Source organism: Corvus cornix, chromosome 5 (assembly GCF_000738735.6).
Source record: "Corvus cornix cornix isolate S_Up_H32 chromosome 5, ASM73873v5, whole genome shotgun sequence".
NCBI lineage: Eukaryota > Metazoa > Chordata > Aves > Passeriformes > Corvidae > Corvus > Corvus cornix.
In genome coordinates this window covers 54,366,927-54,379,106 of record NC_046335.1, presented here as the reverse complement: position 1 = coordinate 54,379,106, position 12,180 = coordinate 54,366,927, and the positions used below count along the sequence as shown (strand labels likewise).

Genomic DNA, 12,180 nt, shown 5'->3' with positions numbered 1-12,180 from the left:
CTCCTGTTTCTTACTGTTTCTCAGTTCCACATGTAGAGTTTTCCAAATTGAATCAGTAATCTCTGCTTTTTAGAGCAACAGGTCCAGTTCAGAGCACTGATTCCTTTGGGAAGCACTGAACTCCTGGGCTAGCTCAGCTTCCTCACCACAAAAGCTCCCTGCCACAATGCCAGGAAGATGAGGATCACTTTTTCAATGAGGCATCAAAGGCACCACCTCATCACCACTGCAGTTTTCTTGCAAGCAAATGTAATGGCAGCTCGCAGAGTTCAGTCACCTGCCTACACAGGTACCTGTTCCTTCCCAGCAGTGGCTGGAAGCTCAGGGAGTTGGTGGAAGTCCTTCCAGCTTTTCCAGACACCAGGGAAGCAGCAGCACTCCGAGGCAGAATGCTTTTTCCTTCAAACTGACTTGCCACTAGACACTGTTCTTTTCCTTAAAAATTTACAATCAATTTCAAGACAGCAACTCTGTAGCTAAAACTATCAGAATTGATCCCAGACTAGTGAGTCAGCTCTTGCATAAAGAAGTTAATTTAAAAAACTTCAAGCCAAGGACAAAAATACCTCTGGATAAAGTTGGAGATACTGGTTTCCAAGGCAATTACTGAAGGAGGCAATAACACTAAATCCTGTAAGCAGTTCAGCTCTCCATTCCTACCTCAACAAGTCCAATACCTGCAGCAGGAGCATACACACAGGCCACTAACCAGTAAAGCCCAATACAGAGTCTCTAGACATAAAAATAACAGAAAATTTCACTGGTTTTCCACACCAATCTCCCTCCAGATAAACTGGTTGTAAGTGGCAGAGGGCACTGGCACTTAGCCATCAATTTTGTATTTTAAGTGCATAAAACAGCAATTGGTGCATTTCAAGTCAATGAGAAACTCAGAGCAGCAGCAGGATACAGCACTACTGGGAAGTTCAGGACACTGCCTGCTGCCTTCCCTGGAAAGATTGTACAGCAACAGCCTGACCAGCTCCCAGGCTCTGAAGGCACTGGCAGGCAACACTGGGAAGTCTGTGACCGATTCCTGCTCACACCATCCCAGTGCAGTGACACAGCACCTGGCCAGCTTTCCCAAAACTGCCTCCAAACACCTGTGGAACAGCCACAAGCCAGCTTCATCTCCTTAGCTTCATGCTCCAGCTCAGCTATGACTGTTTCTTACCCCATTCCCGCCTCTGTGTGCTCCAGCAGCTCCAGGACTCAGAGCCGGCTGTTGGTAACACCCCCCCGAACAGCCCACCAAGATCAGCTTTGATTTCTCTGAGGGAAATCGCCAATGCCCAGAAGCAGCCGTTGATTTTCTTATCATCACTACACCACACAACTGCTTTTCAGCTATGCTCAGGGATTAAGCCAAGATTCCCTGTCAGAAATACTGCACAGGAATTTGGGATTAAGATGACGTGCGTTGCATCGGATGAGCCCACAAGAGAACGCGCACAGGGAAAAGAGAGCTTTTAGAGATGGAAACGTGAGCCAGCTGCTGGAGCAGATTACATGCTCCAGTAACTCTCTTTCCTGCTATTTCACTTCCTTCTGGTCCCTCTGCACGTGACTTACACCAAATGCTCTCCTTGGACAAACTGGGCTCATTGGGAAAAGACCAGCATGCACAGGCAGAGGGCAGGTATTAGATGTCGATAAATAGGTGTGAGCCAGAGGCATCTACATGCAAGAGAGCCAAGGAGATTTGGACAAACAACCTCTGTTCCCTGTACCACCATTTTTTAAAGGCTCTCAGAGGACAAAAATCTGGAACTTGGGCCTTAAATGATACACAGACTCAAAATTTGGAGAAAAAGTTTGCATTACAAAATTATTACCATGTTTAATCAATAAAAAATGAAGTAAAAAAATAAAAGCACAGATGCCAGAATTCCAGCCATGTGCTTACAGCCATCGTGCCTTTACAGGAGCCTCCCCGAGTCAGAAGTTCTGAGACTCTTGTCAATCTCCTTCTATCACAAAAGCAAAGGGCTTTAAGGTATTTCACTCACATTTGAGTATCTCCTTCATCTAGCTGACTTCCAGGCATCTCCCTTCCTCACTGACATGCACACACCAGGAATATGGCACAACTCTGTTTGCAGGTGACATGCAGGACAGCAGTTGTGTGAAGGGAATAACCCTCCCCAGCAATTCCAAGGAATCAACATCTTGAATCACAAGGTTACAGTCATTTCTACCTAGGAAGCAACACACAACCCTGTGCCTTGTCTTGCCTGATGTAATCACACTAAGTGAACCTGAATTTTATTATTTTTTTGAGGAGCAATGAAGGGAAAGGGTGAACTGGAGCTGAATTAACACAACAGACGACACAACCATCTGCCTTTTAAACCTCAGCTTTACCCCAGACTGGTGACTGCACCATTTTAGGGCACTAAAGCAATTCTGCTGAGATGCAGATGACTGTCTCAGTACAACAATAGCAACATAACGTAAAAATTCCCAGTCCAAGTATCTGTTGCAGCCAATCTACTTCCCAAGAAATCCCTAGTGCCCTGAATTTTAAGTTAGCTTACACCTTACCAGTCCAGATGAGCCATTTTTGTTACTAGAGTATTTGCAAAGTGCACTTAGTCACCGATTTCTTCGACAGTCTGTCATGACAAGAGTAAGAAGCACAGCAACGAGCTCATCACAGGCTGGCAACAGCATCCCAATGGGAACACATCTGCCTCTGGAGGGCTGCGATTCCTGGCTAGAAAAAAGATGGGGAAGACATTGTACCTGAAGAATATGGGTACAGAAGATTTGGAAAACCAGGCTGCTGAAATCACCAAAGCTCCCTGGCCATTAGGCCAGCAGCCCACAGCCCTTCTGCATCTTCCCCAGGCAGCTTCCCCTCCCTGGCACACTCAGTACAACCAGAGTGAAGCCCCAGGATGCTCCCAAGCCAGTTGTAATAGGCACAGAAATAGCAGCATTTCACTGAAATCTGTTTGTCAGCAGAGGAGAAGATGCAAAAACACAGTCTGGGAACTCACCAAGCCTGCACTTTCCTACAGGAATGCAGACAGCCACAACCATCCTCATACTGGCTCATCAACTATTTTTAGCACCAGAAGGGGAGGCAGCCATCAGTGAAGGGCCTGTTCCTTTGATCCAGGGGATCTGAGCACTGTCTCTGTCCCAGAGATCCTTTGCTACCAAAACCACAAGCCAGGTAAAGAGCTTTAGGTTGTTCCTGTTCCCAAGTACAAGACGTCTCTCAGCAGTTACATGACAGGTTGGAAGAGGACCACGCAGCCCATTTAATTCCATTCACTTCCTCTCCCCTCTGCGCCATGCAGCCAGGCTCTATTAGTCTTCTGAGAGCAATTGTAGTTAAAGTGAAGGATGCCAGGAGGCCCTGGACACTCAGCACACATTGGATGCACAGTTCAGAGCCGCTACAGAGTCACCAGCTCCGAGCTGCAGGCTAGCAGCAGAGAAATCCCAGCATCCATGTCATTGCACACAGCTTTATTTATCTCCAAAGGTTTTACAAGTTAAACACAAGCTCCTTCTCAGAGACACTTCCAAACTGGTTCTGAATTTAGCACCTGAGCCAAGGAGCAGACTAAACTCAACTGGCACCACAATGAGCCTGGTTTCTCTGTCACTCATTCCTCCCTCGGGGAGCTGCAGGAACTTTCCTCCACAACCAGAGGTGTATCCCAAGGCCAGCAAATAGCATCGCTGTCACCAGGACCTGGAACTGCCGTGGCCTTGCACAGCCCCATGCAGAGGGATCAACATGCTGCAGGTGGAACCACCAAGGAAACAAAATCACCCGCTCACAGAACAGACACCCGTGGGGCCAGGAGCCAGTGCTGCTCCACGACACTCAGCTTTCCCCCTGCGGATGAACAGGGCGAGCAGAGAAGCAGCTTGGGAGGTGAGAGCTGCGGGGCAGCTGTCTGCTGGCACAGTGCTTCCAGCTCCTGCACCTGCCCCGCAGGAGGGTGGCAGTGATCCCATGATTTTGGCTAAAGTAACTAAGCGGGATCGTTTCGTCCTTCCCACCAGCTCTCTGTTCTAACAACGCACAGCCTTCCTTGCATGCTCCCCAGAAAACTGGAAAGGAGGGTGAAAAGATCACAAACCACTCTCCTTTTGCCTCATTTCTCCCTGCAAGCTCTCTGCTCCTGGTTCTACCTTTCACAGATGCTGTAAAGGCAATGCCCAGCTGACGATGCGGCCTTAAGAAACCACCACAGTCCCAAACTCCAATTTTGATATGAAACAGCTCTTTTCAAGCAGCCACGTGCCATATTTTATGGTACCTTTGTGATCTGCACAACTGAAATACATATGCCACATTACAGCACATTTGTATCCCTCAGCAGAAGGAACCTGAACTGCTGTGATTCTTTCATAAGGATGAAGCACAGCCTGGCAGCCTCACAGATTCAGCTGAATCCATCCATCTGGAAAGCAGCAGTTTGGACAACATGGCTCTTACGGCTTCCTAGTTGATATCCCACATCCCAGAGTCATTAAAGGCCATTTTTTCACCCTGCTCATCAAGGAATGGAAGATTTTTGAGGACCACAGGGCAGGAAATCATGGAACTGGGAGGAGAGCCTTCCCAGGGCACACCAGGAGCTGCCTGGCCCAGACCTACCCTGGTTCCGCATGTCCCCAAGGTGCAGGGACGATCCATAAGTGCTGCCATCACTCGCAGGCAGCAGCACGAGGGTACAACCACGCTGCAGCTCAGAGCCCACCAGCACCCACCGCCACAGCTCCACCTGCTCTGCCAGCACAGATCAAACCTTTCCAGCACCACTGCTTCGTTTCCACAATTAGCAGGATTTAGGCACGTACAGAGGTTTCTCCAGCCTCACCTACGGAGACCAATGACAAATGAATCAACATGATATACCACAGCTCCCCATTTCAGTGGCCACATTTATGCTACTCAGACCCCTTCCAGTTCAGCACTCTTCCTCCCACCACCGAAGAGAATATACTTTGTTACAGAGACTTTCATATTGGGAAAATATTTTAATATAGTAAACAAGTCAATTTACCTTCCACATATTTTAAATAAGTTTATGCTCCTCGTTAAACAAAACTGTTTTTACTTCAACAATGGATTACAGCCTCTAAATTGGTATTGTTCCCAGCTGATCCTGTAAATAGCGAGGAATTTTGGACACCAATATCCTTGTATAGGTAACAGACTGGCATGAACAGCGCAGGAATTCAATGCGGGTTCAAAGGGAGAAGCTAGCCCTGGTGAGGAAGAAAACGAAGCCACAAAATTCCCTTTTGAGGAAAAAACGGGGGGAAAAGAAGATACCGCAGTTCCATCGAGTCCAAACGGGGCCGAGTCAGTCTCCAGGTCAGTCTCCGGTCAGTCTCCACGGGCGCTGCACGGTGCCGCAGGGACGGGTGAGCCATCGGTCTCCATCCTCAGCCGAGCCCCGCGGCCGCATCCCCGGCGGCGCGCGGCCTCCCGCGGCCCGCCCGGCTCAGGGGCTGCCGGCGCCCGGCCCGCTCCCGCTCCCGACCGCGGGCGGGGGGGACGCGGCCGGCGGGGCGGTGGCGGCGGGGCCGGGGCCGGTGCGCGGCGGCGCGGGCGGAGGCCCCGCCGTGGGTCCGGCGGGCGCGGCGCGGAGCTGCGCGGGGGTGGCGGCGGCGCCGGGGCCGGGGCTGGAGGAGCCGCCGCTGCCGCGTACCGGCTGCCAGATGAGGCTGTAGTAGACGGCGAGCACGATGGCGGCCAGCGAGACGGAGAGCACGTAGGCCAGCACGGTGGCCAGGCGCACCCACTTCTTGTTGGTCTTGGCCGCCATGCGCGCCTTCTTGTCCCCGGTGTAAGTGGCGGGCTTGCCCCGCTCCGCGCCCGCCTCCTTCTCCTTCATGGGGGTCCGGCCCTTGGCCCGCTGCTCCACCGAGCCCTCCGTGCTGGCTCCGGCCCGGATCGGCCGCCGCCGCCGCTCAGGACATGCCGGTACCGCCTGCGCTGCCACCGGTGCCGCTGCCCGCGCTGCCCCGCCGGGGGCGAGGGGCGGAGCGTAGGGGGCAACCCCGCCCTGAGGGGTGGGGACGACAGGAGGGGAGGGAGGGCAAGGGAGGGCAGGGGGAGGAGCCCGGGCCACCTTTAAAGGAGCCCCCCCGCTCCCCCGTTCCCCCCCCACCCCCCCCCGGCGTGAGGGGCGGACGGTGAGCGGTGCCCGGGGAGGTGGGCAGCACCCGCCGAGCCGCGGGGAAGGCTTCTGGTACGGCCTCCTGGAACGTGCCCGCGGTGGAGGAGGTCAGGAGTCTCCTCTCTACCTTGGCTTCCCGACGGAGTTACTTCTTAGTGCCTCCCTGATGCAGGTATGTGCTGCCTGCACCTCTGTGAGGCTGCAAGGGTGCCCGAGCTAAGCGGCAATTTTTAGAGGGAAAGCCTGCTTTAGTTTTGTCCAAATTGGGCTCTTCCCAAACCTGTTATTGATACAATCTAAACCTCCTCTTAGGGTATGGCTTCACCTTACTCCACAGGTGTTAGTTCCCTACAAAATTGTTCTATTGTTTTGTTCAAAAGACAATTTAAATGCTGATTTGGGGTATAAATGGGGTTTTCTTTATGGTGCAAAAAAAATACTTTTGGGAATGATGTAGTTGTGCTTTCTGCAATCATTTTCTCCCTGCCTTCAGTCTGAGGTCAGTCAGGTGTAGTGGTTGCAGCAGAAACCTCTTGTAAACCAGGATTTGTGGTTCTGGAGGAGGCTACAGTAACTGGAGAACTACCTATTACCCAAAGAGGCTTCCCCAAGAAGATATGTTATGGAATAAACGGAGTAGCTTCAAAATAACTGTAATTTTTGGAAAGGATGGATTGTGTTGACTCCAGGTCTGCTGTCTGTATGTGGAGGGGGGGCATTGCCATGGTGGTTTGTGTGCACTGACTGGGCAGGGAGCTGACAGGGTCCAGCAGCAAAAGGAGTATCTGGGAAGGGCTGTGAAGCCCCTCAAGTATGGAGTGTGTGGCTGATTTTTCTTACGCAGGCAAAGCAGTTTTGGGGACAAAACCTGCCTTAAGTTTGGGTGGGTGGAGTGGACTAGATGATTTTTTCAAGTTCTGTTCCAACCCAAACAATTTTTAACTACATGCTGTGGTCTCTTGGAGTATTAATTGGTCGTGAAATGCTGCTGCATGTCTGGTAATTGTTACCCAGTTTTGGGACTTCTCTGTGTGCCCTGGGCCTCTCTTGTGCTGATTGGTTACACCTGATTGTATTGGTTACACCTGTGTTCTCCTTAAAGTCAAATGTCTCACACCTAAACAGAATTAGCTGATGGTTCCCAGCTGGCAAAGCTTTCCTGAGTTATAGAATTGCCTCTTCTGTGGTGTTCTAGAGGTTATATACACAAAATTGCTTGAGCTGTATATGTTTAAGTTTAATTATACATATGAATGTATAGCAGTTCCTACAAAATGGACTTTCTAGTAACTTTTCAATGTGTTTTGCCTCAATGATGGGATTGCTCCTGCCCCTTCTCCTCTTTTGTTCAGCAGGTGAAATGATGATGAGTTACTACCTCCCACAAGTCCTTTCCCTATGCTCTTGCTTAATTCCAGTTAAGAGGCAGAGGATTGACATATACAGGGAATGCCTCTGGGGCTTAGTGAGGTCTTGACAGTTTTTGGCTGGTGCTTGTCGAGTTGAAGTACTGAGACCTGAACAACAGGCCCTGAGCCAAAGCTGACCTCTAGATGAACCATCCAACCAAATGTTATATGTATCCACTCATATCCACCAGTATCATTAGCAATATGAGAGATGTATCTGTTCATTGTTGAAACATGTATTCATCTTTCCCTATTTAGGAACCAAACAAGGCTGAAAGTGCAGGGGAATTGTTGGAACATTCCCAGCAAATGTAATGAGTGTGGTGGGCTTGTGATGTTCTGCCTTCAGCCCAACAGCTTCACCTCCCTGTTGCATTTATTTGTGATTCAGTCATGCTGCAGTGGAGACCTGCCTTTTGTAAAACACGCAATTCCATGGTATTATTCAAGAAATTCAGTGTTCTTAAGGCTCTTTTCTCCCTGCCAACCCTCTGCTCTCAGGGCTTTGAGTAAGACAAGACTTGTGTCCATTAAATGTGAAGTCTTAGCTTTTGCCAAAGTCAGGTGAAAGCTTTTCATCTTATTGTGGACAAATAACTGGGTGTGACCTTCTCTCCAGGCAGCTGTGAGCAGGTGTGTGCCTTCTCTCCTAAACAGAGCTCCTTGCTAACAACCACCCCTAAAGGAGCTGCAGTAATGATGTCTGCTTTGTCCTCGGAGTTGTAGCAGAAACACCAAGCTGTGCTCTGAGTGGACTCCTGTGGTGCAGAACTGGAGCTCTGGGGTCTTGTAAAGTCAGTGACTGTGTCTGACACTGGGCACAGCTTGCAAATTATCCCTCTCTAGGATTCTTCCTAAAGAGCACAAAAGAGATCACTTGCTGGAGACAGAGTCAGGGCTATGTGATGCACTCAGGGACTAGACCTGCCAAGGAAGGAGAGCTGCAGAGCCCCTGAACAGCCACTCCAAAAACTGCTCTGCAGGCTCCTGTTCTTTAGTTTTGACTTCTCAGGTCTGAGGGTCCAGTAGAAAGCTTGAATACTGCTGCTACCTGTTGCAGGGGGATGTTTGTTTGCCCTCCAAGGGCCCCTGAAGGATGTAGCTAAATAAACCTGTGTTATTGATTTCCCATGATCACAGTCTGTGAATAGCATCCCAGTGCTGCAGGATAGGGAAGACTTAATTAAGGGAAGATTGCTGGCCTGAGATAGATTCTCTCTGTGCAAACCCTGCTTCTGAGAGTAGCAGAATACTGGATGGGATGCCTGGGACATATCTCTGAGCTGTGGCCTTTGCAGGGAGGAGGAGAATGCTGTAGGTTGAGGCTGGATATTACAGAAACAAGAGCTTTAGCCTAGTATGAGAAGTGAAGTTTGTGGAAGGGCCAGGGAAGACAATGGCTGACACCTGAGTGTCAGTTTAGTGAGCTGAGTAGGCAAGTAGTTGGAGTAAGTTGGGATGGTGGAGTGGGAAGGAAATGTTGATAAGCTTAAGAGCAGAATGGGGCTTCCTCCCCCAGTAGCCTGATTTCCTGTGCAGTGTTTTTTACTGGAGGTGAATACAGGGGGGAACTGGCTGCATCCACCTCCAGGTGTGGTACAAGTTGCTTTCCTGTTCTTGTTACTCCGCTACTGAAGTGTACCATGAGATGGGCATGTTGTCTGTGTGCTGCTGCTCCTCTTCATGCTCCTCCTTTCCTGTTAATGACCTGTCTTGGAAAGTCTTGTTCTTTTCCCAGCGGTCAGGAATGGTGTGGTTCAGCCAGCCCTGGGCAGCAGTGACCTGGCACTGCAGGAATGTATGGGATGTTTAAATATGGTGTGATCCTGCTTGCAGCACTCACTGTGTTTGGAAACACACTGAAAGCCATCAGTGCTGTAAACACAACACACTCTGCTCAGTGAGCAGTTAATTATGGGCCTAACCATGTCTTGATGGTTAGACAGATAGTTTCTTGGGTTTTTTGGTTGTTTTTTGGGGTTTTTTTTGTTTTTTTTTGGTTTTTTTTGCACAAGACCTCACGGCTTTTATGGTTTTGTGGCATCTGTGGCCACTTCTCTGTGCCATAGTCCACTGCCCTCTGACTTTTGCAGATCAAGCTGAAGAGTCATGCTGAGAGCTGTCAGGAGTCCTTGGCCTTGTGGTTTTGGCTCAAAGTGGGACACAAGATATGCCCCTGAACACACACACAGCTGTTCTGCCCTCCAGGGTGGTGAGAAAAAACTGATTTTGTGGTCTTAATGGTATCGTTAATCCTTTCCGGATTTCCAGGGCTCTGAGGGCAGAGCAGCCACAAGAGCAGTGGGATGGGCTGGCATTTGCAGAGCTGGGAGTTCATTGCTGGTGTGCAGTGTCACAGCTCTTCACTAGAGGACAGCATTACACATGGCAAAGTGTAATTATCCTGCAGCAACGCTGGGAGAGATTTCTTATGGATTTTCTATGTGCCAGGACTAAGCTGGGGTGGAGGTTACGGAATAATTTGTTGGAAGTCAGGGGGATTTAGCAGTATGGCTTAAATCAGTGTCTGCAAACCTTGTCTCCTAAACCTTGTATGAAGGGTGATGCTGCCTGCCTTGCTGCTGCATGCACCTTGAGGGAGGTATAGGCTGCTGGATAGGTAGCACAGGGAGAGAAGGAAGAGTATTAAACAAAAAAAAGGGAAATGTTTGCATATCAAAACTGTCGTAGCAAGTGGTGGGTTGCCCGGCAGTGAAGGTATGGGAGGAAAGCAAGGAGACAGAGGGAGGTGGGATGAGTGTGCACTGGGTGATGGGCCTTACAGGAGAGAGAAAATAAAGGATAGTTGGAATAAACAGTTACTGCTTGAGTGCTGCTGTTCCCGCCTGCTCTTGCGTTGGAGGTCTCTGCAGAGGCCAGGACTGCTGCTCTATCCTATCATGGCTCCATCGGCCATCTCTGCATGCAAGGGACAGAGGCTCCCACAGAGCAAGGAGTGTGAAGTGGAAGATAAGGAGGCTGGGTTGGGCAAAAGGAAGAGAGCTGCAACTTTTGTGACAACCTTTGTGCAAGTAGGGGTTTGGCCCTTGCTGTTGGGCATCACATGACCTTGCAGGGCAGCCACCAGCTTGGGCACTGCTCTTCATGCTGCTTGTGTTTGATTGGGTCTTAATTATGATTTCGTTATTTATTGAATTAAGGTTTTATTCCTTAGAGAAAGCTGACCTTAAGTGACATGTGAGTGAAGTTGTGGCACGATTCTTGCTTACTTTGTTTGTTGATGAGGCAGAGAAAGCTGATGAATATCCCAGTGTGAGAGAAGGACAGAAGCAGCCTCTCAGTGAGGCCCTGGCAGGAAGGTTCTGGCAGGAAACACACTTGGTTCACAAAGCTCTGATAGCTGATGATACCAGTCAAGCCATGGGATCCAGTAGCTATGACTGATCTCACCTGCTCTTGGCAGTACCAGGTGGTAAAGCTCATCCACCTCTTACTGCTTCGCAGCTGTGACCTCCAGGGCCTTCCTGCAGTGCTGTCAGTGTTCCAGAGGCTGGGAGGACTGCAGTGCCTCTGTGCAAGATTGATGCTCTCTATTATCTCCATTGCTGCTCCCTAATTTAAAAGGAAGCAGCCCTGAAGTGCTCTGGCCTTGCAGAAGGGATCAGGTGAGTGTAGAGAACTTTCACTCCTCACTGCACCCTTTGTCATCTGCTGCTTCTCTGCTTGGGAGTAACCACTTTCCCTGAGTGTGGGATCCTGGTGACACTGGCTTGGCTGGGCCTGGAATATCCCAGTGACCCTAAGGAAATAGAGCCAGCAGCCTTCCCTTGGATAGCCAATTCCTGTAAGGGCAAGACTGGTAAGTGCAGAAAATGCCATGGTAGCTGGAAATGTGGAAGCTCTCTTATTCCCAGGTTTCTTTTGGGCAGGTAAACCCCTTGGAAGACAAAGGATGGTGGGTTTGCTCAGGGTTCTCTTTTCCTGCAGCAGCGAGCTCTGATGCCTGCCTTTATTATTTAACAGTTGGAGCAGTTGCTAGAGTTCCGCTTTATCTCTCCTGCCTCATGCTGCTAACACCTGAGAATGCCCTTAGGATTCCTTCAGTGACCATTCCCCCAGCTGTCCGGGCTCCAAAGTGCCAGACTTATCACATCAGGGCTGGGAAGAAAGGAAGGAACAAAACATGCATCTGGCTCTCCTCGCACAGTGTGTGGGGGGGTTTGCTCCCCCCTTCTTAGAGAGTCTGTGCTACTTTTGCCAGCAGCTTGTCCCTCTTGAGCAATGGCAAGTGCCACACCTTGGCTTTGATAGGAGAAGAGGATGACATCCCACCGTGTGCCTGGGAATCCACAGCAATCATAGCACAGTTATCACCACTTGTAATTTAGTCTGCCTCTGACTAAAATTGATCTTGCCCGTGTCAGGCCTTTTCATAATCCACTCTCCAGGTTAGCCAGTGCCCATCAGCCAGTGGAGCTCCTTTCCTCTTCTGCTGCCCACATGGAATTCCTTTGTTCCAAGGTCAGGAGCAGAGTCTCATTTCGGCCCTGTTTGCCTATAACCTGTTCTACTTTTGGTCACTTCCCTGCAGCCTTGTCACTATAATCCCCACCGTGCCCACCTTTCCTGTTCTGTGCCCCACATATCTGCTGCAG

At 50.0% G+C, this 12,180-nt stretch overlaps 1 protein-coding gene across 1 annotated transcript; it reads right to left on the bottom strand.

Annotated features, from left to right (window-relative positions):
• Positions 1–4,987: 4,987 nt before the first annotated feature.
• Positions 4,988–6,033, bottom strand: INAFM2 (InaF motif containing 2). Its single transcript, XM_039552130.1, has one exon. The coding sequence runs from the start codon at positions 5,868–5,870 to the stop codon at positions 5,478–5,480; it is 393 nt and encodes a 130-aa protein (XP_039408064.1). The 5' UTR covers positions 5,871–6,033; the 3' UTR covers positions 4,988–5,477.
• Positions 6,034–12,180: the final 6,147 nt, after the last annotated feature.